The sequence below is a fragment of the Thalassophryne amazonica genome, chromosome 7 (genome assembly GCF_902500255.1).
Source record: "Thalassophryne amazonica chromosome 7, fThaAma1.1, whole genome shotgun sequence".
Lineage (NCBI taxonomy): Eukaryota > Metazoa > Chordata > Actinopteri > Batrachoidiformes > Batrachoididae > Thalassophryne > Thalassophryne amazonica.
In genome coordinates this window covers 92,947,673-92,974,051 of record NC_047109.1, presented here as the reverse complement: position 1 = coordinate 92,974,051, position 26,379 = coordinate 92,947,673, and the positions used below count along the sequence as shown (strand labels likewise).

Here is a 26,379-nt window from a genome sequence, read left to right as displayed (position 1 = left end):
AGGATAAAAAAGAAGGAGAATAATAAAAGGCATATATCAGCAGCCGGTAGTTAAAAAAATATGGGCAGTAGAATACAGCAGGTAAGTATTTAATCTAAGAGGACACTTCAGTAAACAGTGTTTTTGTCATGGCCCGGCCCTTTTGGGGCCAGCTGTTAAGATTCTGGACCTTTTTCCTCTTACGTGCGCTGAGCCTTTTTGTGTATTTCATTTATGTCATGTATTATAGTCATGCTTTGGTTATGTTTAGTCTTGTTTCATGTTCATGTGAGGTTACTTTGCCCAGTTTATGATTAGTTCTATTTCCTTTATTTTCTGTGTTTCACTTGGTTGCCACATATATATTTTTGCTGTTTTAGTTATTGTTTGCCTTCACTCTTGGTCCCTTATGTTGCTTTAGTCATAGTTTAATTCTGCTCATCACATTTAGCGTATTATGCTTTAGTCATAATTTTTTGTTATTATTTTCAGTGTTGCTTATCTGATTTTGTTCCATTTGTTATTTACTGCATTTTCTGTTATCTTGTTTTATTTATTGCATTATTTTGTAGTCACTGGGTTTGTTTAGTCTCTGTTCGCGTATAGGTTGTTTTGCCACCTGGTTATCTTTTATTTCTTCCTTCAGTCATGATTTGTTTCCATCTTAGTTTTGTTCTTATTCTGATGATTCACTTTTCAGTTAATATGTTCATGCTTAGTTCGTTCCCGGTCATAGTTGTTTTGCATTCTGTCCTCGGTTTCTGATTTATCTTTCTTCTCAGTTTTTGCCCTTCTGATTTGACTGCCCCTGCACCAGCCCTCGTGTCTTTGTCTCTCGCTGTGACTCTTTCTACTCTGTGTTTCATCCACCTCCGCTCTTGCTCCTGCTCACGTGTCTTTGTCTATTACATCACTCCATGCTGTGTTTCCCTTTCTTCACTATCTTGCACTGTGTTTAATCTTTGTCCACTAACCACCTTTCTAGATTGCTCCACACATGCACCTGGTTTCACACCACCTGTTCCTCATTTCACCCCGAATAGTCCACCAGCATTTAAACTCTCACAGTCTCACAGTCCCTCGCCGGGTTGTTGTCTTTGTACACTTTCCAGCCCTGTTCCTTGTTGAGTTTTTGCCTGCATGTATTTTGACTCTGCCTCGTTTTTTTACCTTGATTTTGCCTTGTCTCTGATAGTCCTTAAACCGTGTTTTTTTTTAAACCTGAGCCTGTTTATTGTACCAGGTCTCAGCCTCTCACCTTTTTGCTACCTTTGCCTCGCTGCTGGACCACCCGTGTACTGAACCCCTGCCTGTTATTAAACCATTTGAACTTTATCAGTCTTGTGAGCTTGCATTTGTGTCCATCTGGTTTGTGCCATGCCTGACAGTTTTTAGCCCTCATTTAAAGGAGCTGACAGTTTGAGCAGACCTCAGATCTACAGGAAGTTTGTTCCACAGGTGAGGAGCATAATAACTAATGCTGCCTCACCTTGATTGGTTCTTGTTCTTGGAACACACAACAAATCTGCGCCTGTTATTGATTTAGACAAATCAATAAAATATACTGATATTTGAGTACTGAGTTGTCTTCCATGTATATTGCTCTGGATAAAGAATTACCTTGCACCTGCATCGTGTAACTTGAGTGGCTGATTTAATTAAATTTTGCCCACGGAAAACCCTCATTTACATACTTCTAGCTACATCACTTTACCGACCACTATCACATTTGCTCTTATTAAATCACAATCATGCAAAACTGTCTCCACTCCAGTGCACCAAAGTTTGGATTGCCCACGCAATTTAGCACTTGTTATCTGGGATCTTAGCAAATCAGGCTCTAAATGTCACTTCCTTCATGTACTCAGCAACTTCAGAACATGTTTTTAACAAGTGCTGTTGGATGCAGCTGAAACCAGTTTGATGTTAGGTTACACACTTGATCACTTTGTTTAAAGCTATCATGAATATGCAAACTACACCTCATATTAGTGAAATCTGTTTTCTGCTAATAATATATCATTGATCACATAGCCAGGTCCATAAATATTTGGACAGTGATGACATTTATTGTAATTACACCTGTGGCCGATCATGTGCCAAAGTCAACACCAGAGACGATTTATTGTTAGATTTGCTGATGATTTTGTCATTGTGTCTCTTTTAATTTCAGCTGGCCAAGACATGGCTCTGTGGTGTCAGATTTTATCAGCTGGTGTAAACTATCCTTTTTAGATATCAACTAAAACCAAAGAGATGATAATTGATTTTAGGAAAAAACAGGATGCCATTTCCCCTATAGTAATTAATGGTCTGGCTGTGGAAATTGTACAGAACTATAAATATCTTGGGACATTTATTGACAATAAACTAACCTTTGAGCATCAGATTTTACGGTCAAAATACATGCGTTGGTGAGCTTTCACCAACGCATGTATTTTGACCATAAACTCAGGCATTTTAATGTGGACAGTACTTTTATGACGTTTTATTGAATGTGTTCTTACTTTTTCTGTATTTTTAACTTTGAAAAACAAAAACTGTCTGCATTGTATTGTGAGTGCAGCAAGATTGCTGGTGCTTCCTTAAATTACCTGCCATCCATACAGTGGTATGTAAAAGTTTGGGCACCCCTGATGATTTCCATGATTTTCCTTTATAAATCATTGGTTGTTTGGATCAGCAGTTTCAGTTAAATATATCATACGAGTATAGCAGACAAACACAGTGATATTTGAGAAGTAAAATGAACTTCATAGGATTTATAGAAAGTGTGCAATAATTCTTTAAACAAAATTAGGCAGGTGCATGAATTTGGGCACCCCAACAGAATCAATCAATCAATTTTATTTATATAGCGCCAAATCACAACAAACAGTTGCCCCAAGGCGCTTTATATTGTAAGGCAAGGCCATACAATAATTACGGAAAAACCCCAACGGTCAAAACGACCCCCTGTGAGCAAGCACTTGGCAACAGTGGGAAGGAAAAACTCCCTTTTAACAGGAAGAAACCTCCAGCAGAACCAGGCTCAGGGAGGGGCAGTCTTCTGCTGGGACTGGTTGGGGCTGAGGGAGAGAACCAGGAAAAAGACATACTGTGGAGGGGAGCAGAGATCAATCACTAATGATTAAATGCAGAGTGGTGCATACAGAGCAAAAAGAGAAAGAAACACTCAGTGCATCATGGGAACCCCCCAGCAGTCTAAGTCTATAGCAGCATAACTAAGGGATGGTTCAGGGTCACCTGATCCAGCCCTAACTATAAGCTTTAGCAAAAAGGAAAGTTTTAAGCCTAATCTTAAAAGTAGAGAGGGTGTCTGTCTCCCTGATCTGAATTGGGAGCTGGTTCCACAGGACAGGAGCCTGAAAGCTGAAGGCTCTGCCTCCCATTCTACTCTTACAAACCCTAGGAACTACAAGTAAGCCTGCAGTCTGAGAGCGAAGCGCTCTATTGGGGTGATATGGTACTATGAGGTCCCTAAGATAAGATGGGACCTGATTATTCAAAACCTTATAAGTAAGAAGAAGAATTTTAAATTCTATTCTAGAATTAACAGGAAGCCAATGAAGAGAGGCCAATATGGGTGAGATATGCTCTCTCCTTCTAGTCCCCATCAGTACTCTAGCTGCAGCATTTTGAATTAACTGAAGACTTTTCAGGGACCGTTTAGGACAACCTGATAATAATGAATTACAATAGTCCAGCCTAGAGGAAATAAATGCATGAATTAGTTTTTCAGCATCACTCTGAGACAAGACCTTTCTAATTTTAGAGATATTGCGTAAATGCAAAAAAGCAGTCCTACATATTTGCTTAATATGCGCATTGAAGGACATATCCTGATCAAAAATGACTCCAAGATTTCTCACAGTATTACTAGAGGTCAGGGTAATGCCATCCAGAGTAAGGATCTGGTTAGACACCATGTTTCTAAGATTTGTGGGGCCAAGTACAATAACTTCAGTTTTATCTGAGTTTAAAAGCAGGAAATTAGAGGTCATCCATGTCTTTATGTCTGAAAGACAATCCTGCAGTTTAGCTAATTGGTGTGTGTCCTCTGGCTTCATGGATAGATAAAGCTGGGTATCATCTGCATAACAATGAAAATTTAAGCAATGCCGTCTAATAATACTGCCTAAGGGAAGCATGTATAAAGTGAATAAAATTGGTCCTAGCACAGAACCTTGTGGAACTCCATAATTAACCTTAGTCTGTGAAGAAGATTCCCCATTTACATGAACAAATTGTAATCTATTAGATAAATATGATTCAAACCACCGCAGCGCAGTGCCTTTTAATACCTATGGCATGCTCTAGTCTCTAATAAAATTTTATGGTCAACAGTATCAAAAGCAGCACTGAGGTCTAACAGAACAAGCACAGATATGAGTCCACTGTCTGAGGCCATAAGAAGATCATTTGTAACCTTCACTAATGCTGTTTCTGTACTATGATGAATTCTAAAACCTGACTGAAATTCTTCCAATAGACCATTCCTCTGCAGATGATCAGTTAGCTGTTTTACAACTACCCTTTCAAGAATTTTTGAGAGAAAAGGAAGGTTGGAGATTGGCCTATAATTAGCTAAGATAGCTGGGTCAAGTGATGGCTTTTTAAGTAATGGTTTAATTACTGCCACCTTAAAAGCCTGTGGCACATAGCCAACTAATAAAGGTAGATTGATCATATTTAAGATTGAAGCATCAAATAATGGTAGGGCTTCCTTGAGCAGCCTGGTAGGAATGGGGTCTAATAGACATGTTGATGGTTTGGATGAAGTAACTAATGAAAATAACTCAGAACAATCGGAGAGAAAGAGTCTAACCAAATACCGGCATCACTGAAAGCAGCCAAAGATAACGGTATGTCTTTGGGATGGTTATGAGTAATTTTTTCTCTAATAGTTAAAATTTTATTAGCAAAGAAAGTCATGAAGTCATTACTAGTTAAAGTTAAAGGAATTGTCGGCTCAATAGAGCTCTGACTCTTTGTCAGCCTGGCTACAGTGCTGAAAAGAAACCTGGGGTTATTCTTATTTTCTTCAATTAGTGATGAGTAGTAAGATGTCCTAGCTTTACGGAGGGCTTTTTTTATAGAGCAACAGACTCTTTTTCCAGGCTAAGTGAAGATCTTCTAAATTAGTGAGACGCCATTTCCTCTCCAACTTACGGGTTATCTGCTTTACGCTGCGAGTTTGTGAGTTATACCACGGAGTCAGGCACTTCTGATTTAAAGCTCTCTTTTTCAGAGGAGCTACAGCATCCAAAGTTGTCTTCAGTGAGGATGTAAAACTATTGACGAGATACTCTATCTCACTTACAGAGTTTAGGTAGCTACTCTGCACTGTGTTGGTATATGGCATTAGAGAACATAAAGAAGGAATCATATCCTTAAACCTAGTTACAGTGCTTTCTGAAAGACTTCTAGTGTAATGAAACTTATTCCCCACTGCTGGGTAGTCCATCAGAGTAAATGTAAATGTTATTAACAAATGATCAGACAGAAGGGAGTTTTCAGGGAATACTGTTAAGTCTTCAATTTCCATACCATAAGTCAGAACAAGATCTAAGATATGATTAAAGTGGTGGGTGGACTCATTTACATTTTGAGCAAAGCCAATTGAGTCTAATAATCGATTAAATGCAGTGTTGAGGCTGTCATTCTTAGCATCTGTGTGGATGTTAAAATCGCCCACTATAATTATCTTATCTGAGCTAAGCACTAAGTCAGAGAAAAGGTCTGAAAATTCACAGAGAAACTCACAGTAACGACCAGGTGGACGATAGATAATAACAAATAAAACTGGTTTTTGGGACTTCCAATTTGGATGGACAAGACTAAGAGTCAAGCTTTCAAATGAATTAAAGCTCTGTCCGGGATTTTGATTAATTAATAAGCTGGAATGGAAGATTGCTGCTAATCCTCCGCCTCGGCCCGTGCTACGAGCATTCTGGCAGTTAGTGTGACTCGGGGGTGTTGACTCATTTAAACTAACATATTCATCCTGCTGTAACCAGGTTTCTGTAAGGCAGAATAAATCAATATGTTGATCAATTATTATATCATTTACTACCAGGGACTTAGAAGAGAGAGACCTAATGTTTAATAGACCACATTTAACTGTTTTAGTCTGTGGTGCAGTTGAAGGTGCTATATTATTTTTTCTTTTTGAATTTTTATGCTTAAATAGATTTTTGCTGGTTATTGGTGTTCTGGGAGCAGGCACCGTCTCTACAGGGATGGGGTAATGAGGGGATGGCAGGGGGAGAGAAGCTGCAGAGAGGTGTGTAAGACTACAACTCTGCTTCCTGGTCCCAACCCTGGATAGTCACGGTTTGGAGGATTTAAGAAAATTGGCCAGATTTCTAGAAATGAGAGCTGCTCCATCCAAAGTGGGATGGATGCCGTCTCTCCTAACAAGACCAGGTTTTCCCCAGAAGCTTTGCCAATTATCTATGAAGCCCACCTCATTGGGAGGGGCCCAGAGAAAACTACAGAGTCCGACATTGTTTTTGCAAAGTTACACACCGATTCAATGTTAATTTTAGTGACCTCCGATTGGCGTAACCGGGTGTCATTACTGCCGACGTGAATTACAATCTTACCAAATTTACACTTAGCCTTAGCCAGCAGTTTTAAATTTCCTTCAATGTCGCCTGCTCTGGCCCCCGGAAGACAATTGACTATGGTTGCTGGTGTCGCTAACTTCACATTTCTCAAAACAGAGTCAACAATAACCAGAGTTTGATCCTTGGCGGGTGTGTCGTCGAGTGGGGAAAAACGGTTAGAAATGTGAACGGGTTGGCGGTGTACATGGGGCTTCTGTTTAGAACTACGCTTCCTCCTCACAGTCACCCAGTCGGCCTGCTTTCCCGGCTGCTCGGGATCTGCCAGAGGGAAACTAACGGCAGCTAAGCTACCTTGGTCCGCACCGACTACAGGGGCCTGGCTAGCTGTAGAATTTTCCACGGTGCGGAGCCGAGTCTCCAATTCGCCCAGCCTGGCCTCCAACGCTACGAATAAGCTACACTTATTACAAGTACCATTACTGCTAAAGGAGGCCGAGGAATAACTAAACATTTCACACCCAGAGCAGAAAAGTGCGGGAGAGACAGGAGAACCCACCATGTTAAGCCGGCTAAGAGCTAGTAGCTGCGCTAAGCTAGCGGATTCCTAAAAACACACAAAGTGAATAATGTGTAAATAATTTAGAGGTGATTCAGCAGAGGGAGTGCTTTAGTTAAGGCACGTGAAGATTACACTGTGAAACAAATCGTTATCTAGTTAACTAGATCAATCTAACTGCGCAAATTAAACAGCTAACAGATACAGCAAAACACCGCTGTGCTCCGGAACAGGAAGTGATACAATACCGCAGTGAGAGCCAACCACCAGTAGAGGCAAGCATCAAGAATCAACATCAATATTTTTAAGATCCTCCTTTTGCAGAAATAACAGCCTCTAAATACTTTCTATAGCTTCCAATGAGAGTCTGGATTCTGGTTGAAGGTATTTCGGACCATTCTTCTTTACAAAACATCTCAGGTTTGTTGGTTTCCGGGCATGGACAGCCCGCGTAAAATCATACCACAGATTTTCAACAATATTCAGGTCTGGGGACAGCAGGGTTGGGAGGGTTACTTTAAAAATGGATTCCAATACAGTTACTAGTTACCTGTTGAAAAATGTAATCAGTAACGTAATCCAAGTACCATAATATTAAAGTAATGTAATGTGATTACTTTCAATTACTTCTGGATTACTCCAATATCAAATATGCTAATACAGACAAAAGAAACTAAATAGAAATAGTCTTGACCACATAGTACAGTTTATTAAGCAAAAATAAAGCTGTTTCTTTTACATGGCATGCTCTGTTTTACTTCACATTATGAATTAAGAGCACCACAATATTGTTTTAAACACACCCAGTGTTCACCTGCTAAATTTTCAACAAAAAATGCCAAACAAATGAAGGATAATGAAAACTCAAGCGGTGTGCGGATGAATTTGTAATTAAAAGTGGCTTGCAGAACAATATACAAAACAAAAAAGTCTACTACTTGTTCAGTAAATTCGCACCATGTTTAACATATCAGTCCACTTATTGAACTTTCAAAATAAGAACAACAGCATAATGAAAACCATTAAGTAAATGCTGTCAGTAAGGAGGCGTGGTCGCCATTTTAATTCCGGGCACGTTAGTGATGTGCGTGCATAGAAGTTCAAGAAACAGGTGGAATATGCCGGAAAGCTGCACATGTTGGCCACAAACGGAGGAACAAGGGAGACAATATTTCCTTCCATAAGTAGGTGGTTTTGGTTCTTGTCACTTTGTCCATGATATTTGGATGAAAAACAGCTGTATGTCTCCTGGCGTACCTGTGTCGCCCGATGACACGGACCATTAACTCTTCACTTATGTCTAGTTTATATTTTCCACTGCTAGACCAATGTCTAGTTAAAATACTTGTCGTTAGTGATTAAAATTGTTCGATAAGACTGGAGATTTTTTAAAATTTGCACCTTAAAATAATGACATTATAATGACCTGCGCTGTCCCGCTCACAGTCACACCCACACATAGAGATGTGTACCCACATCACTGACTTCATGAATGAAACTCGGTCAATAAAGGATAATTGTGTAAAAATATAATATGTATATAAATGTATTGTAATGGTTTTAGGAGCCTCGCTGCCTTGAACAGCAGCTGCAGCAGGACGCCTCAGCTCAGCAGCTTGAACAGTACAGATCCGTGTAACTTTCAACACTAATATTTGGGAATGTGTGTGTGTCAGAGTAAGTTTAATACTTTCCTGACATAATTTAATGTAATTTAATTTTACTGGCTCGATATCCAGGTCAAAATGGCATTTTTTAACATGTATTTTGCGAGCATTTTTCTGAGTGTGTTCAGTCGCGGATCTCCATTGAAAATGCATTAACATCCAGGTACTTCATCAATATTTTGCCCGGTTAGGAGACGTCATGTCGCTGTTCATGAAGGGACGTTACAACAGCCCAAGTCCCTTCGTCATGTCCAGAAGGCTGGGGAAATTTCTTGAGTGGGCAATCTCATTCTGGGTTAGCCAGTACATGGCCCTCAGTGAGGCAGTCGGAGTCCGTGGACATTTTTAAGTCAAGACTTAAAACCTATTTTTATTGTCTTTCTTATGAGTAGTTTTTATTTTGTTATGTTTTATTCTTTTACTTCTGTTTTTAATTAGGTATTTGATTTTTTTAAATTTTTATTTATTTATTTAATTTTTTTTATGTTGAACTGTTCTGTGTGAGGCACCTTGAGACAGCTTTTGTTGTAATTTGGCGGTTTGGCGCTTTATAAGCTGATTAAATTTAAATGAAAACATTTTATTGAGTCTTAAAGTAAATAAATATGAAATTGGTTACTAGATCCTTGATCTCTGGACATAAACAGAAAAAAAATCTGTTAGTTTTTGTCAAAAGCATTTACTTTCAGACATTATTATTGGCATGAATGTATTTAGCTGAGCTCTTGCAGCTGCGCTGCAGGTCAGGTTTATAAAGAATGCAAGACGTCTCATTTTGGGAGGAAAAAACGTTTTAGTCGATTGTAGTTTATTGTCTGTATTGCAACGTTTGTAAGAGGTGTCATTTTATTTAAAGTGGTGATTCATTTTGAAGTTATTAATTCTGAGCGGAGTCAGATAGCCGCGCAGCGTTTAAAGCTGTGACAAAACAGAGGCCGATTCTCGTTTCTTGACTGCAACAAGACCAGAGTCCCAGTTAGTGTCTTTAATCCACACAAAAGTGACTCATGATATTTTAATGGCTTTCAGAGGGGTTAAGAAGTGGACTTACCGCTTCTGAAGAGCAGCGAATCAAAGAGCCACAAGCCATTGAATCGAAGTATTGCTTCAATTCACACTTCAAACTGGAGTCGCGCTGCAGAAACGGTTGATTGAAGACGCTGTATTGAAAATTGTAACGGTCCAAAATAAGCTCTTTGTGCAAAGTGCACTGTATAGTTGAACGATGCACAGAGACACTATCTGCAGCATGATCATGTTGTAGGTCTTTGGAGCAGGTCTGTGGGTTGACTATGACTGTTCTCACCATCCTTCACTTCAGCTTATGAGATTTTTCTTGGCCTGCCAGTTTGGGCCTTAACTAGTACTGTGCCTGCAGTCTTTCATTTCCTCACTATGTTTCTCACAGTGGAAACTGGCAGCTGAAATCTCTGAGATAGCTTTTTGTATTCTTCCCCTAAACCATGATGTTGAACAATCTTTGTTTTCAGGTCATTTGAGAGTTGATCAGAGGCTCCCATGTTGCCACTCATTGGAAGAGATGCAAACAGGAGAAACATTTGTAAATGGCCACCCCACCTTTCTCATGATTGGATTCACCTATGTAAGGAGGTCAAGGGTCAGTGAGCTTACCAAACCAATTTTGTGTTCCAATAATTAGTGCTCAGTGTATTCAAATCAATAAAATGACAACAGTGCCCAAATTTATGCACCTGCCTAATTTTGTTTAAATAGTTATTGCACACTTTCTGCAAATACGTCTCAAATATCAGTTTGTTCATCTGCTTTATGATATATTTAACTGAAATTTCTGATTCAGAAAACCAATGATTTATAACGGAAAATCATGAAAATTATCAGGGGTGCCCAAACTTTTGCATACAACTGTACATAAAAACAAAAAGCGTGATCGATCTTGGATGATTCCAGTCACCCCTTGTACCCCAAGTTCAAACTGCTTCCGTCTGGTTGTAGATTTGTGTCTGAGATGTAAGACCAATAGGTACAAGAACTCTTTTATACCTAGTGTCACTAGGTTTTTAAACACAAATGAGCATAACACTAATGGTTGTCTTATTATTTAATGTTTTATTATTATGTCTGTTGTTTAGTGAGTTTTCATGACATATTTAAGATCATGTTATGTTTAAGTCTATGTACGTATGAATGTGTTCTGTCTGCTGGCTTCACAACAAATTGCCCCATCGGGGATAATAAAAACACCACCATGGAGCTGAAAGGAAACAATAAAAATGTGTTTGTAATGTAGACTTTTAGGTTTAATTCAAGGGGCTTAACAAAAATGTTACACTAAATCATTGAGGAACATGGATTTATGTGCAAATACCAAGAATTAAGACAAAAATTGGCCTGTTAAGGGGGAATGTTGGTGCTGCATGCACACTGGAAGAATTCTTCCAAGATTATCAGATGTCTTACATTCTTTCCCACCCAGAAGCGAACATTTGCGAACGTCAAACAAAAGTTGATAGAATGTTTGTTTACTGTTCAGTAAGTTTGCAAATGTTCATGTAATGTTTGTGATGTTTGTCTAATGTTTGCATGGAAGCAAAAAATTTGCAAACATCAACTGAACGTTCATAGACTGTTCATTTACTGTTCAGCAAGTTTGCAAACGTTCATATAATGTTTGTGATGTTTGTATGGAAGCAAACAGACAAACATGTAAGCAAACATTTGCAAAAATCAATCAAACGTTTATAGAACGTATGCTTAATGTTCAGTGTGTTTGCGAACATTCACATAATGTTCATGTTGTATGTGTAAAGCTTGCCTCTAAATAAAAGTATATATATTCTAAAATTTTGTAAAAATTCATATTACAGGAAAACATGAAATATCATTTACTGCCTACAGAAAGTTATTGTTGGACTCCATTTAAATTATGTGTGCAATCATAGGTAGAATGAACAATAGGAAATTATTTAAACACTCTGGTTACCATGGTAACCAATAATTTGTCGATTTATGATTTATTCAGGCCTACTGAATATATAATATAAGATTACTGTGATAAACTGACAGAGCTAACTCAGAAACATGTCTTGGGGCAACTTGCATAAACATGCACTCTGTTAATTGGAATATTAATTTTTGCAAAATTATTTACGTCACTACAGACTGTGATTGTCAGCTACCAAAAATATGTTTTTTTATGGAAACAGATTGCAATGGCAGCTTATTATCCAGAAGTCCCACAGACCTGAGCTACATACATTTTATAAAAGCATAATATCTTTAGCATTTTTTGGAAATAAGGACAAATACATTAAAGGTATTAAAAAGGTAAAGGTATTAAAGGTATTAAAAATTGATTTACAAAATAATGTTTTCAACATGCGTGAGCAGGAAACATTGACATTTAAATAAAACAGCTCATAGACAAATAATATTTTTTACTGGTCACTTCACAACTTTCAGTTCAAACATTATCAGACATTTTTTAAACAAACATGCTGAACATGAGATGAATAGTCACACATGTTACAGTAGAACATCAACTAGATTTCACATTTCCAGAATGAACATTTGTCCAGGGTTTACTGTTTCGCTCAGGCCTCATTTGAGGATGACTTCATGTCACAGTCGAACAGTGAGTGTTTGGTCGGAATTGTTACCATAACAGCATACGTATTTCTTGTTTCCTGAATCCTTTAATTTCAGCTGCTCAATTCATGTTTGCAGTGAGGCATGATATTATAATTATCCAGGGTAAAACATGTACATTGTACACAATATATTTGTAACACCTGGATACAGTCATTTCTGTATGTAAAATGCAACATTCTCATTCTGGTAAAAAAAAAAAAAGCTTGCAGTGCTCTCCACCAAAGAGTTGGTGGCAGTAGTGCACCGGGTTGGGTTAAAACCCGCTGTTTAACACAGAAGAGAAGAAGAAGAAGAAGACCTAGCTGACTAACAGTGCCGCATGCTTTTCATTCTCTTTTGGCAAATAAAAGTTTATGTTCAAGACGTTAATTTGCCTGTTCAGTCTCTATACTACGATTAAGAGACCACTGAACAGAAGAGGAGACTAACGCTGGATGATCATCGACAGGTTCATCACAGAAAACCAACACAAAGCTACCATGAGTTAGCAGCTAGCTTTTCTGTTTTTCTTTTAAATGAATGAAATAAATATAAAAAAAAAAAAATGGCGGGACCTTCCTACGGTCATCACCACACTTTGACTATCAAAAGACACTTTAAGGTAACGGAACCTGATGTGAGCACAAACCCAACTTGCTTGAAGCTTGATTATGCCAGACATGGACTAATGGGAACCAAACCAGCACATTTTTGACTTGCACGGAGCTAGCGTTAGCACAGGCCTAATTCATATTTTGTCCATGTTTTAATTTATTCTGATATTAATCCAGAAGCCTAAAGGTGTCAATAGGGTATGTGTGGGCATCTCACTTCCAAGGACATGCAGATTGGGTGAATTGGAAACTTTATAATTGTCCAGGTCACTTATAAAAGAGGTCTCGATCTCAAAGGGACTAATTTGGTTAAATAAATGCTAAATTTAAAATATACATAACTTTTTATGACCTTGACTAAAATATATACTCTGTCTTTTATTAGGTGTTGATGCAATTAAAGTTTAAGTAATATTAGTGCACAGAAAGAAACTTTATAAAGATAAGTTTATGATAATATTTTTGGATTACTGTTTGTCTCCCCCCCCAACAGCAATCATGCCTGCTGCCATAAGAGTTGTTAAATCACTGAATCCTCCATCTGATCAGTGGGTTGAGTGTGTGCCTGCAGTTGATTCACATCAGCCCGATATCCCAAGGTTTGTACTATAATGGTTAAATAAGATTGTACAGTGTCTTGTGCCAGTAGATTCTAAAAATTCACATTCAGCAAGCAAAATATTCAAAATTTCTGGCAAGAAATATTCTGTTCTATTTGGGATATGATTTGAAAATACAGTAAAATCTGCCAGTAATAAAGTTGTATATACTAACTTTCCTTATTTAAAGAAATAATTTACAGGCCCTGTTACTTAATAAACATGTTTATTTATTGCTGATATAAAGTTACAGAATTCCTTTTATAAAAACTCAATTTCTATGTCCCTTGTCTGTTTCATTTGCATAGTGTGTGCATACTATCTATGGTACCATACACTTGAAACAGAAGGACTTCTATGCTATACTACTGAGGTTTACCACCTTATCTAGGGTGGAAAAAGTGATCTGTCCCAACAAAAAAATTAAAAAAAAATTTTTTGGAGATTCTTTTGGTGGGTAAATAGACCTGAGAAAGCACCAGAATGCATTTGAGATTTTGCATTTTTCTGGGGGACAACCACCAGACCCCGCCAGGACCTTGCCAAGATCTTTCAAGTTTTTTTTTTTTTTTTTTTTTTTTCTTTCATGGCTCACTTTCATCACTCAGTTAGAGACAAGGGTGGTGGCCAAGTGATTAATGCGCTTGGTTTCAGTGCAGAAGGTTCCAGGTTCAAATCCCACCCCTGCCACATTTCTCCATGTAATGTGGAGTTGCGTCAGGAAGGGCATCCAGCATAAAACCTATGCCAATTCAACATGCAGATCCACCTCAGATTTGCTGTGGCGACCCCGAGTGCAAACAAGGGAGCAGCCGAAGGGACTTACTTACCTACTTACTTTCATCACTCAGTTCAGTCACAGATTTGTCCATGCTCATGATGAAAGGCTAGCAGCATTGGTTTAATCTTTTGTGAATCATTAGGATTTAATGTAAAGTGAGAACTTCTGTATTAAGGTTGTAACATATGGATATATATATATATATATATATATATATATATATATACATTTTGTGTTCCAGGAGAAGCAGAATGACATCATTCACAGTATCAAACAGCTAAATGACAAAGTTGATGCACTGCATCCTTGGACCATCCCTGAAAGTGTCAGTTCCCAGACATACAAGGAGAGAGAACAATGTGGACGCTGCTGAGATGATCATCCGAAGAATGGCCAGCTCTAAACCAAAAGTGTGTGCTAGAACCAATTACAAGCAGTGCCTGGAAGTAATGGGCCTACCAGTAAAGTCACTCGAAGAAGTGAGTTAATCTGTTTTCTGTTTGTTAGATCTTCATCACTTTAATAAAGTTTTGCTGTTTCATTTTTTACAAAGTATATTATGAAACATGCTGTATTTATGGAAATACGGTAACTAAAAGTCCTTTCACATTGCATGCTTTATACGCATCAGGCAATGCGTCACACAATTGTGCACAGTGCAAGCTTTGCATTTTGCATCACTAATCTTAGCTTCATAGTGCAGTAGAGCAGAGGATTTTCTTTCACCAAAACAGATCAAATCCAGGCTTGCATCTCAGATGTATCTTCTGGCAATTTGTAGCTAAAGTTTCAGGTCTTCTTTTTAAGAAAATCCTCCTCTATACCACTTCATCATGGATGGATAAGTAGTGACACAAAATGCAAAGCTTGCACTGTACATAATTTCTCCAGTCAGAGCCACGTAAGCCTATAACATCTTCTGGGTTGTCTGGGTGTCTTGGTGGCTTTCCTCACTCTTCTTCTTGTACAGTCACTCAGTTTTTCAGAACTGTCCATGCAGATTTACCATAGAGTGCCATATTGTTTGTATTTCTTAATAATTGATATAAATAAAGTCCAAAACATTCAGTGGCAGCTGTACCCTCAGAGAGCCTCGTCTTCAACTACCACAAAAGATAGGCAGTACATGGTATTAAGAACAGGGGTATGTTAACTTTTGATCAGGTTCATTTGGGTAGTTTGTGTTGTCATTATGATTTGAAAAGAGTAAACACTGTTGTTTGCTAATAAATGGCTTCACCCAACCACGAACCATGAGCGAAAAAAAGTTTGTGTTATCGTTCATATTCTCTGAAAATTGGCCAAAAAAACTAAAACTAAACTTTTGCCAGGGTATGTAAACCTTTGGCCCCACCTGTGTGTGTGTGTGTGTGTGTGTGTGTGTGTGTGTGTGTGTGTGTGTGTGTGTGTGTGTGTGTGTGTGTGTGTGTGTGTGTGTGTGTGTGTGTGTGTGTGTGTGTGTGTATATATATATATATATATATTACACTTAGCACTGGGATACCAATTAAGCAATTATTAAGAAGACTGCTCATACGGCTGAGGGTATTTTATATGAGGGTTTATATTCTATAATATCAAAGTTTAGGGGCAGATTAGCAGCAGCATTTAATTTGCATTGTACATGGAATATTTTTGATAAAATTTAATTTTACTTCCAGAGAACCTTTTTCTCTGGGGAACAAACATTAATTTAAATAATTTTGTATTATTTTGTATTTTTTTTTTCATCATAAATTTCCTCAGGAAATTTATTGATTGGAATATGTTTGTGTTAAACTATTCAGTTTTACTCTTAAAAATGTGTTCAATTGCATTGTTGTATCTGACCAATGTCATACTGAGTCTTCAAATCTATGTGATTAAAAACTTAGAATATTTTTTTCATAGGAATTTTCTCAGGGAATTTATTGATAGTAATGTTTGTGTTAAAACTCAGCAGTTTTGCTCTTAAATATGTTTTATAGTATGTAGATGATCTAAAAGATTGTTGTAGTTTTTGTTTCAAGCGGTGATTAAGTTGAATTTATTTTTGCGCCTAAAATGTGTATTATCAGTTGTATGTAGATCAATAGATGAATTTTTTTTTTTTTTTTTTTTTTAAGGTTTCATTATTATTTCTAGAAGATTTATTCTTATTATGTCTGAACATTTTTTTTGGAGTAGCGTCTGTGGTTTACTGCTTAAGAAATCTTTTGTAAAGTTGGAAATTTTTAATTTCATGTGCTTTTTGAGCAATGATGTTTAATTCTGTAAAGATGAATTCCATCATTTAATCTGTTTTCAATTAAGTTATTTCAAAAGTTTCTCCATTATTGATTTTATATGTGAATTCCACATTGCAAGTCACTATTGGAATAAAATCTATTGAATTTTAAAACATTTATAAAGTTTGTTTTAATTTTTTTGTTCTCAATAGGAACAATCACAAAAATTATAGGTAACTGAGCATGAACATTGCACGAACATCATATGAACAAAGAATGAGGACAGGTAATGTTCACATTTGAACATTCAACAAATGTTCATTTAATGTTCCGCTGCAACTGTTCATCTGTTTGTGAACGTTTGTATAATGTTCATTGAATGTTCGCACGCAAACATTACCTGTCATCATTCTTTGTTCATATGACGTTCGTGCAGTGTTCATGCCACATTTGCAAACGTTCTCTTGCAAATGTTCAATAAACATTCAAAGAACATTTGTTAAAGTGCACAGTATCCAGTTATATAATTTCATCTTCATTTTGGTATCAACTGAAAAAAGAAACTGACTTCTTCATAATAAAGATGAACTGCATTTTCCACGTGAATATGAAGACATTTTTTCCTGTTAGGGGTGGGCAGGGGGCAGATTATCACTGTACACCTGCTGTGCACATTGTGAAGGACCCCTCAAATGACAAAGGGCCTTGCCTCTTCCCACTCATGTCACAGCCAATGCCAATAACTTAATAGTAAGATGTTTGATGCCAGGATGAAGCTAAACTATCGTTTGGGGCACGAGAAAAGAAGAAACTCCATAAGCGATCAGATAAAAGAATGAGGGTTTGATCTGGTAAAGACTGAAGTGTTGTTGGATTATAGAATAGTTTGGACAAATATGTCTGTGTCCCTTCAAATATACTATACAAATCCGTTTTATTTTCACATATTTTATAACAAAAAAATACCCTTTTTGGGATCAATAAAGTTGTATGAAATCTGAATATAAAATATTATATTGAAATAATTTGATACATTGTACTAATAAAACCCCTAAAGGCAAAAAAAGGGCTCATTATCAAGTCTGCATACATGTTGGCCAAATATGTCTGCTTTCTAATAAGTGGCTTTAGATTGTGTCTCGAGGCCACACGAGATAAAAGTATTGTTTATGCCTCAAATGTTAAAATGAAAGGGGCCAGCTCACCGCTCGCATGTGGGTTTTGCGTTTCAACACAATGTTCACGACAAAACTTATTTTTTAGTGTGAAATTATTGTATTGCAATTGGGTTAGATTTGAGTTATAAGAAGTTGTTGTGCACAGAAATAAGGAAACACCACTTATTAAATATATTTATATATTGCAAATAATCAGAATGTGTCCAAAATAACATAATTTTCTTGTTTCTAATTGAGCAACATAAGAAAATTATGTTATTTGGACACATTCTAATCACGTGCAATCAAAGTGCATATTTAAATCATGTAAACCCAACAGATTTTTTTAGTGTGTAAATATGTTCTATATATCTATATATTTAAGGAGTTAACAAATTAAGTTTGATGTACAAATTTGCCTTAGCAATAAAAAAAAAAGCCACCATTTAAGATAGCTTTTTTTTTTTTTATTGCTTTGAGTTTTTTCTCTTTTTTTTAGTATTTTAGGGCTAACACCAATTTAGTATTGGTTCAGGCAGAGCTTTGCAACATTTTAGAAATATTGGTTTAGCACCGGTGCAGCTAAAAACCAAAACAATACGGTAACCAATTGTTTAAACAATGTTGTGTACAGTTCTGTTTATCCTTTAACTGACGAATAACACAAGCTGTATTAAAGGGGATGGATTGTAGTCAGACAACCGGGGTATGTGGTGACTGTGTGTCAGTGGCACATGGTTTACATGTCTCACCAGCCCAGTTTCACGTTTTTTTTTTCATCCTCCCGTCACGAAATGATTCAAATTTTCATGACAGATTTTGTATTTTAACTCACTAACCGTACTACTACCCCCAACCCTAACCTTAACCATAACCTAACACTACTCCCTCCCCTAACCCTAGCCATAACCACCCCTGACCACCACCACCCCCGCACTTTTAATTACGTGCAGCCATCATGGAATGAAATGGAATGAATTCGTGCGCCCATGACGAAAATTTTGCACTTTTCGTGACAATAGAACCAATAGATTAATGTATATTTCGTGCTGCTGAATTACGACAATCCGTGTGACTGGGTTGGTCTCACAGAACAGGTAGTACACTCAAAAATTTCATTTTTTTTTTAGAGATATTTCAACTTAACTACAGTTATTTTAACTTAACTAGAGAAGTCGCATGGCATTAACTCAATTGAAAATTAAAATAACAAAGTTGAAATAACGTTAAGACATCTATGACAATTGTTCCATCATTTTTTCTTGTTTTTTAAATAATATCTTTATTAGGTTTTGGATATAACAAGATACACGGAAAAAAAAAAAAAAACAAACAAACAAAAAATCCCCCCAAAACCAAAAACATAACAAACAAACAAGCAAAAAAAAAAAACCAACAAAAAAACAAAACAAAGCCGTAGGGCATATTTAAAAAGCATAACTAAGTACACTGCTGCATCAATAACACTAACATCTTAACACAAATACTTAACAATAAAAGGTGGATGGGACTCTAAACTTCCTTACATTTTTTTCTTGTTTGATTAATTTTTTTAGAGTGTGTCTGTATATATACATATAAATACACACACACACACACACACATACATATATATATATATATATATATATATATATATACTTAAATCACCTTTTTGAAGACTTCTCTTTTTTTTTCTGGCCAGCATCCTGTGTTGCAAGACCATCAGTTGAGTTTGCACGAGCTCGTTTTCCTGTCGCTTGTAACCTGGTAGCTTCAATCCTCAGCTTGGAGCGAGTTAGTGAAATTTTTTTTTTTTTTTCAAACTGCAAACGTGTGATTTTGAGGTTTGTTCTTTGAACCTGGTATATTTTGGGTTTCTCATGTAAAAACGCCTGCTTGGTGCTGCACAGACAGGATGCTGGCAGGGTGTACTGTAGACTGTAGCTGGGGAAATTTAGTGAATAAACCACAACAAATGAACACTCACCACTCCAAATGCAGTCTGCAGAAGCGTGTTGTCATTAGCATGCTTCCTGTCCAACACTTCTGAAATTATCGCTCCATTTGCCATCATGTATGGACATATTTAAAATATCCTCATCAGGAAATGTTTCTTTTATACACTATGTTTGAATATATTTAAGTGTGAGAGAAGCACGTTTACCATCAACTCTTGAAGCACATTAATCAGAGATGTGCAGTGATCAGATCAAAACTATCACTCTTGCCTCTGAGCAACAGCATGCATGCACTTTGTGTTCAGTCTTTCTTGGTTTCTTTGCAAAAAATGCATTCAAATATGAATTATTTAATATTTTTATTTTGTCTGACCTTTTCTGACAGTCGTCTTGCAGAGCATACTGTACTGTTAGCTGGAGCTAGGAACCGCACCGCTGCTCCTGCTGCTCCTGCTGCTCCTGCTGCTCCTGCTGCTCCTGCTGCTCCTGCTGCAACATGTTCTCAAAACCACAACTCTCTTTATCACTTTCCATTGCGTTGCTACGTAGCCGGATCCTCCGAAGCTGGGGTCAGGCTCCAAACCACCAGTCACATTAAAATGACCCGGTTATCTTACTGTACAGAATTGTTTGTGGGCTCACTTTACGCATGGTCAATAAGCTGACATAGCTTAACCGAGGCCTCATTTACTGTGTAAATGTTGCGAATGCACAAAACCCACATGTATGCCTGTTTCCACACATGGAGGAAGAACATACGGTGAGAAAACCTGATATATGATGAAGAAGAAACAGAAAATTAAGTTAGACCAAAGTTCACAGATATTGTACTTTTTACTATCTTTAAAACATTATGTCTGTAAAAAAAAATGTAGCTATCACTGAACTGCCAAATCCTGCAGTTCCTTGAATGGCCACTTGGAGAAGGCTTCAAACATGTGTCACTCTCCATAGAAGCCCATGATATAATGTTCAGAAAAAACAAATTTACAGCCTGGAACAAAAACACTTTTGGTCTCTATAGCTAGTTTCTTCTATATATGACAGCTGTACAAAGGTGAAGTGTTATATATCCCATCAGTTTTAAGCCATAAGTTATGAAAAATTAGCCGTATGGTAGCTTTGACTAACAGTTAATTGTATTAACAGACCATTGGAGAAGTATGTACTCCAGTATTTTTGTTAAGTGAAATTGAGATAGTATTTAATTTGTATACTAGCAGCATTAGCATTACTTGGCCGGTATTGATAGCTTGGTGATGTTAGCATGTTGTCACAGTTAATGAGAGACTGGATGATGGTCATAGTTTTTAACATCAGCACCTAAAGCTACACGTTAAAAGAACCACAACGTAGTCAGAAAAAATATGCATTAATCAAACACCCGAGCCAAAGGCCACCTACCCTGTTAGTCTTAGCTAGGTTGGTAACTTTGAGATAGGTGCCCGTGTTTTGGCTTCATTTGTTCCACACCCTGTTCCACCCAGGTGGCAATACACAGTATTAAGAACAGGGGTATGTAAACTTTTGATCAGGATCATTTTGGTAGTTTCTGTTGTCATTATGATTTGAAAAGAGTAACCAACCACTAACCATATTCTCTGAAAAATGGTCAAAAAAACTAAACTTCTCCCAGGGTTTGTAAACCTTTGGCCCCAACTGTATGTATATATATATACCAATATTAATACACCAATATTAATATGTATTGTATTGTATTATTTAGCAGTCCCAAAGTAAAATGTAAATAACTGACTGTGCAGTAAATTTGACCAACCTTCTTATTCATTTATTTGCTATTTGCTTTATTTGTTTTGTTGAGTGTGGCTTATATAAATTGTAGGAGCCGTGTGCTGAAAAGATGGTCACCTCCATTCATTTTTCAAATTCATTGCCTTTTATTTTCTTTTTTTTTTCCAGATCTGGAAACCTCAATTTCAACTTCAATATTTTACTGCATTTATTCTGTGCTTTTTTATTTTTCATTTTTCATTTCTGTGTTCTCCACTGTATGAGGAACCTGGTCCATAATTAAACTGACAGACACAGATCGGTGGCATATGCGAGTGATCATTTGAGGGAGTGTGTGCACCCATTCATGGTTAAAGTGAGAGTGAATAACAGGCTTGTGCATGGACAGCGGTTGAGATTTAAAAAGGAGAATCAACATGGCTTTAAAACTCTTGTGGAAAAAAAAAGTGTGCATGTATGTTTTAGCATTTGTGCATAGTTTTAGTTGAGATTTTACAGAGTTTTATAAATGGCACCCCAGGGCTCTTAAAAACAAATACTAAACTTTGTACACAAAGAGAAAAAAAAGGGGGGGTAAAAGATTTTTTTTTCCAAGCCTCCAGGCAACATTTGTGTGTGTGTGTGTGGCTGTTCCTTTAAATGGAAGGGAACTGCTGTTTGCCACACTCTATTTTTCATCTTTTTACAACAGATTATGTGGGTGTTACACAAATGGTCTCAGTGAGCTTTCGTTGCACAGCCAGGAGCATTCTGTGACATATGCACTTGACATATTGACTTCCTGTTCCGGAGCACAGCGGTGTTCTGCTGTATCTGTTAGCTGTTTGAACTGAGCTGTTTGAGTTCTTTGAATTAACAGTCTTTTTCAAGACTTTTTAACTTTTTTTTACTTTTTCACCGTGCTCCAACGCCTAAGGAAGACCTCTAACGGTCGAAGCATCGCGACGGAGCTCTTTTATCAGCTGGCCTTCATCAGCGTTGGCAGGCTAACTAGCTTGCTAACGCTTTCGTTTTTATTTTTGTTTTATTTTTTAGCACTGTTGTTGTGCTGCTCCGCAGCCTGTCCAGTGGATTTTTATTTTTTTATTTTTTTTTTTATTTTATTTTTTTTTTTTTTAGCACTGTTGTCGTGCGTTACCTGTGCTGCTCCACAGCCTGTCTAGTGGATTTTTATTTTGTTTTAGCACTGTTGTCGTGCGTTGCCTGTGCTGCTCCACAGCCTGTCCAGTGGATTTTTGTTTAGCGCTGTTGTCGTGCGTTGCCTGTGCTGCTCCACAGCCTGTCTAGTGGATTTTTATTTTGTTTTAGCACTGTTGTCGTGCGTTGCCTGTGCTGCTCCACAGCCTGTCCAGTGGATTTTTATTTTTATTTTATTTTATTTTTTAGCACTGTTGTTGTGCGTTACCTGTGCTGCTCCACAGCCTGTCTAGTGGATTTTTATTTTGTTTTAGCACTGTTGTCGTGCGTTACCTGTGCTGCTCCACAGCCTGTCCAGTGGATTTTGATTTAGCACTGTTGTCGTGCGTTACCTGTGCTGCTCCACAGCCTGTCCAGTGGATTTTTATTTGTTTTAGCACTGTTGTCGTGCGTTGCCTGTGCTGCTCCACAGCCTGTCCAGTGGATTTTTATTTTTATTTTATTTTTTAGCACTGTTGTCGTGCGTTACCTGTGCTGCTCCACAGCCTGTCTAGTGGATTTTTATTTTGTTTTAGCACTGTTGTCGTGCGTTGCCTGTGCTGCTCCACAGCCTGTCCAGTGGATTTTTATTTTTATTTTATTTTTTAGCACTGTTGTCGTGCGTTACCTGTGCTGCTCCACAGCCTGTCCAGTGGATTTTTATTTTATTTTATTTTATTTTTTAGCACTGTTGTTGTGCGTTACCTGTGCTGCTCCACAGCCTGTCTAGTGTCGGATTCCCTGTTTGGGAATCCGCTAGCTTAGCGTAGCTACTAGCTCTTAGCCGTTTTAGCATGGCGGCTTCTCCTGTCTCTCCCGTACTTTTCTGCTCTGGGTGTGAAATGTTTAGTTATTCCTCGGCCTCTTTTAGCAGTAACGGTACTTGTAATAAGTGCAGCTTATTCGTAACTTTGGAGGCCAGGCTGGGCGAATTGGAGGCTCGGCTCCGCACCGTGGAAAATTCTACAGCTAGCCAGGTCCCTGTAGTCGGTGCGGACCAAGGTAGCTTAGCCGCCGTTAGTTCCCCCCTGGCAGACCCCGTGCAGTCGGGAAGGCAGGCTGACTGGGTGACTGTGAGGAGGAAGCGTAGCCCTAAACAGAAGCCCCGTGTACACCGTCAACCCGTTCACATCTCTAACCGTTTTTCCCCACTCGACGATACACTCGCCGAGGATCAAACTCTGGTTATTGGCGACTCTGTTTTGAGAAATGTGAAGTTAGCGACACCAGCAACCATTGTCAATTGTCTTCCGGGGGCCAGAGCAGGCGACATCGAAGGACATTTGAAATTGCTGGCTAAGGCTAAGCGTAAATTTGGTAAGATTGTAATTCACGTCGGCAGTAATGACACTCGGTTACGTCAATCGGAGGTCACTAAAATTAACATTGAATCGGTGTGTAACTTTGCAAAAACAATGTCGGACTCTGTTGTTTTCTCTGGGCCCCTCCCCAATCAGACCGGGAGTGACATGTTTAGCCGCATGTTCTCCTTGAATTGCTGGCTGTCTGAGTGGTGTCCAAAAAATGAGGTGGGCTTCATTGATAATTGGCAAAGCTTCTGGGGAAAACCTGGTCTTGTTAGGAGAGACGGCATCCATCCCACTTTAGAGGGAGCAGCTCTCATTTCTAGAAATCTGGCCAATTTTTTGGGATCCTCCAAACTGTGACTGTCTAGCGTTGGGACCAGGAGGCAGAGCTGTGGTCTTATACACCTCTCTGCAGCTTCTCTCCCCCTGCCATCCCCCTATTACCCCATCCCCGTAGAGACGGTGCCTGCTCCCAGACCACCAATAACTAGCAAAAATCTATTTAAGCATAAAATTCAAAAAGAAAAAATAATATAGCACCTTCAATTGCACCACAGACTAAAACAGTTAAATGTGGTCTATTAAACATTAGGTCTCTTTCTTCTAAGTCCCTGTTGGTAAATGATATAATAATTGATCAACGTATTGATTTATTCTGCCTAACAGAAACTTGGTTACAGCAGGATGAATATGTTAGTTTAAATGAGTCAACACCCCCGAGTCACACTAACTGTCAGAATGCTCGTAGCACGGGCCGGGGCGGAGGATTAGCAGCAATCTTCCATTCCAGCTTATTAATTAATCAAAAACCTAGACAGAGCTTTAATTCATTTGAAAGCTTGTCTCTTAGTCTTGTCCATCCAAATGGAAGTCCCAAAAACCAGTTTTATTTGTTATTATCTATCGTCCACCTGGTCGTTACTGTGAGTTTCTCTGTGAATTTTCAGACCTTTTGTCTGACTTAGTGCTTAGCTCAGATAAGATAATTATAGTGGGCGATTTTAACATCCACACAGATGCTGAGAATGACAGCCTCAACACTGCATTTAATCTATTATTAGACTCTATCGGCTTTGCTCAAAAAGTAAATGAGTCCACCCACCACTTTAATCATATTTTAGATCTTGTTCTGACTTATGGTATGGAAATAGAAGACTTAATGTTAGTTTAAATGAGTCAACACCCCCGAGTCACACTAACTGTCAGAATGCTCGTAGCACGGGCCGGGGCGGAGGATTAGCAGCAATCTTCCATTCCAGCTTATTAATTAATCAAAAACCTAGACAGAGCTTTAATTCATTTGAAAGCTTGTCTCTTAGTCTTGTCCATCCAAATTGGAAGTCCCAAAAACCAGTTTTATTTGTTATTATCTATCGTCCACCTGGTCGTTACTGTGAGTTTCTCTGTGAATTTTCAGACCTTTTGTCTGACTTAGTGCTTAGCTCAGATAAGATAATTATAGTGGGCGATTTTAACATCCACACAGATGCTGAGAATGACAGCCTCAACACTGCATTTAATCTATTATTAGACTCTATCGGCTTTGCTCAAAAGTAAATGAGTCCACCCACCACTTTAATCATATTTTAGATCTTGTTCTGACTTATGGTATGGAAATAGAAGACTTAACAGTATTCCCTGAAAACTCCCTTTTGTCTGATCATTTTTCAATAACATTTACATTTACCCTGATGGACTACCCTGCAGTGGGGAATAAGTTTCATTACACTAGAAGTCTTTCAGAAAGCGCTGTAACTAGGTTTAAGGATATGATTCCTTCTTTATGTTCTCTAATGTCATATACCAACACAGAGCAGAGTAGCTACCTAAACTCTGTAAGGGAGTTAGAGTATCTTGTCAATAGTTTTACATCCTCATTGAAGACAACTTTGGATGCTGTAGCTCCTCTGAAAAAGAGAGCTTTAAATCAGAAGTGTCTGACTCCGTGGTATAACTCACAAACTCGTAGCTTAAAGCAGATAACCCGTAAGTTGGAGAGGAAATGGCGTCTCACTAATTTAGAAGATCTTCACTTAGCCTGGAAAAAGAGTTTGTTGCTCTATAAGAAAGCCCTTCGTGAAGCTAGGACATCTTTCTACTCATCACTAATTGAAGAAAATAAGAACAACCCCAGGTTTCTTTTCAGCACTGTAGCCAGGCTGACAAAGAGTCAGAGCTCTATTGAGCTGAGTATTCCATTAACTTTAACTAGTAATGACTTCATGACTTTCTTTGCTAACAAAATTTTGACTATTAGAGAAAAAATTACTCATAACCATCCCAAAGATGTATCGTTATCTTTGGCTGCTTTCAGTGATGCCGGTATTTGGTTAGACTCTTTCTCTCCGATTGTTCTGTCTGAGTTATTTTCATTAGTTACTTCACCCAAACCATCAACATGCTTATTAGACCCCATTCCTGCCAGGCTGCTCAAGGAAGTCCTACCATTATTTAATGCTTCAG

At 37.9% G+C, this 26,379-nt stretch overlaps 1 protein-coding gene and 1 long non-coding RNA gene across 2 annotated transcripts in view; one reads left to right on the top strand and one right to left on the bottom strand.

Annotated features, from left to right (window-relative positions):
- The window catches only part of zbtb32 (zinc finger and BTB domain containing 32), a 41,311-nt gene that overhangs the window by 5,463 nt on the left and 9,469 nt on the right, over nucleotides 1-26,379 (bottom strand). The window contains exon 4 of the mRNA XM_034173675.1: nucleotides 20,110-20,245. Within this exon, the coding sequence (XP_034029566.1) occupies nucleotides 20,110-20,245 (136 nt within the window). The remainder of the gene's footprint in view (nucleotides 1-20,109; nucleotides 20,246-26,379) is intronic.
- On the top strand, nucleotides 12,871-14,822 carry LOC117514555. Its single transcript, XR_004561898.1, has 3 exons — nucleotides 12,871-13,005; nucleotides 13,491-13,596; nucleotides 14,619-14,822. It is a non-coding gene; the product is annotated as an uncharacterized LOC117514555 (long non-coding RNA).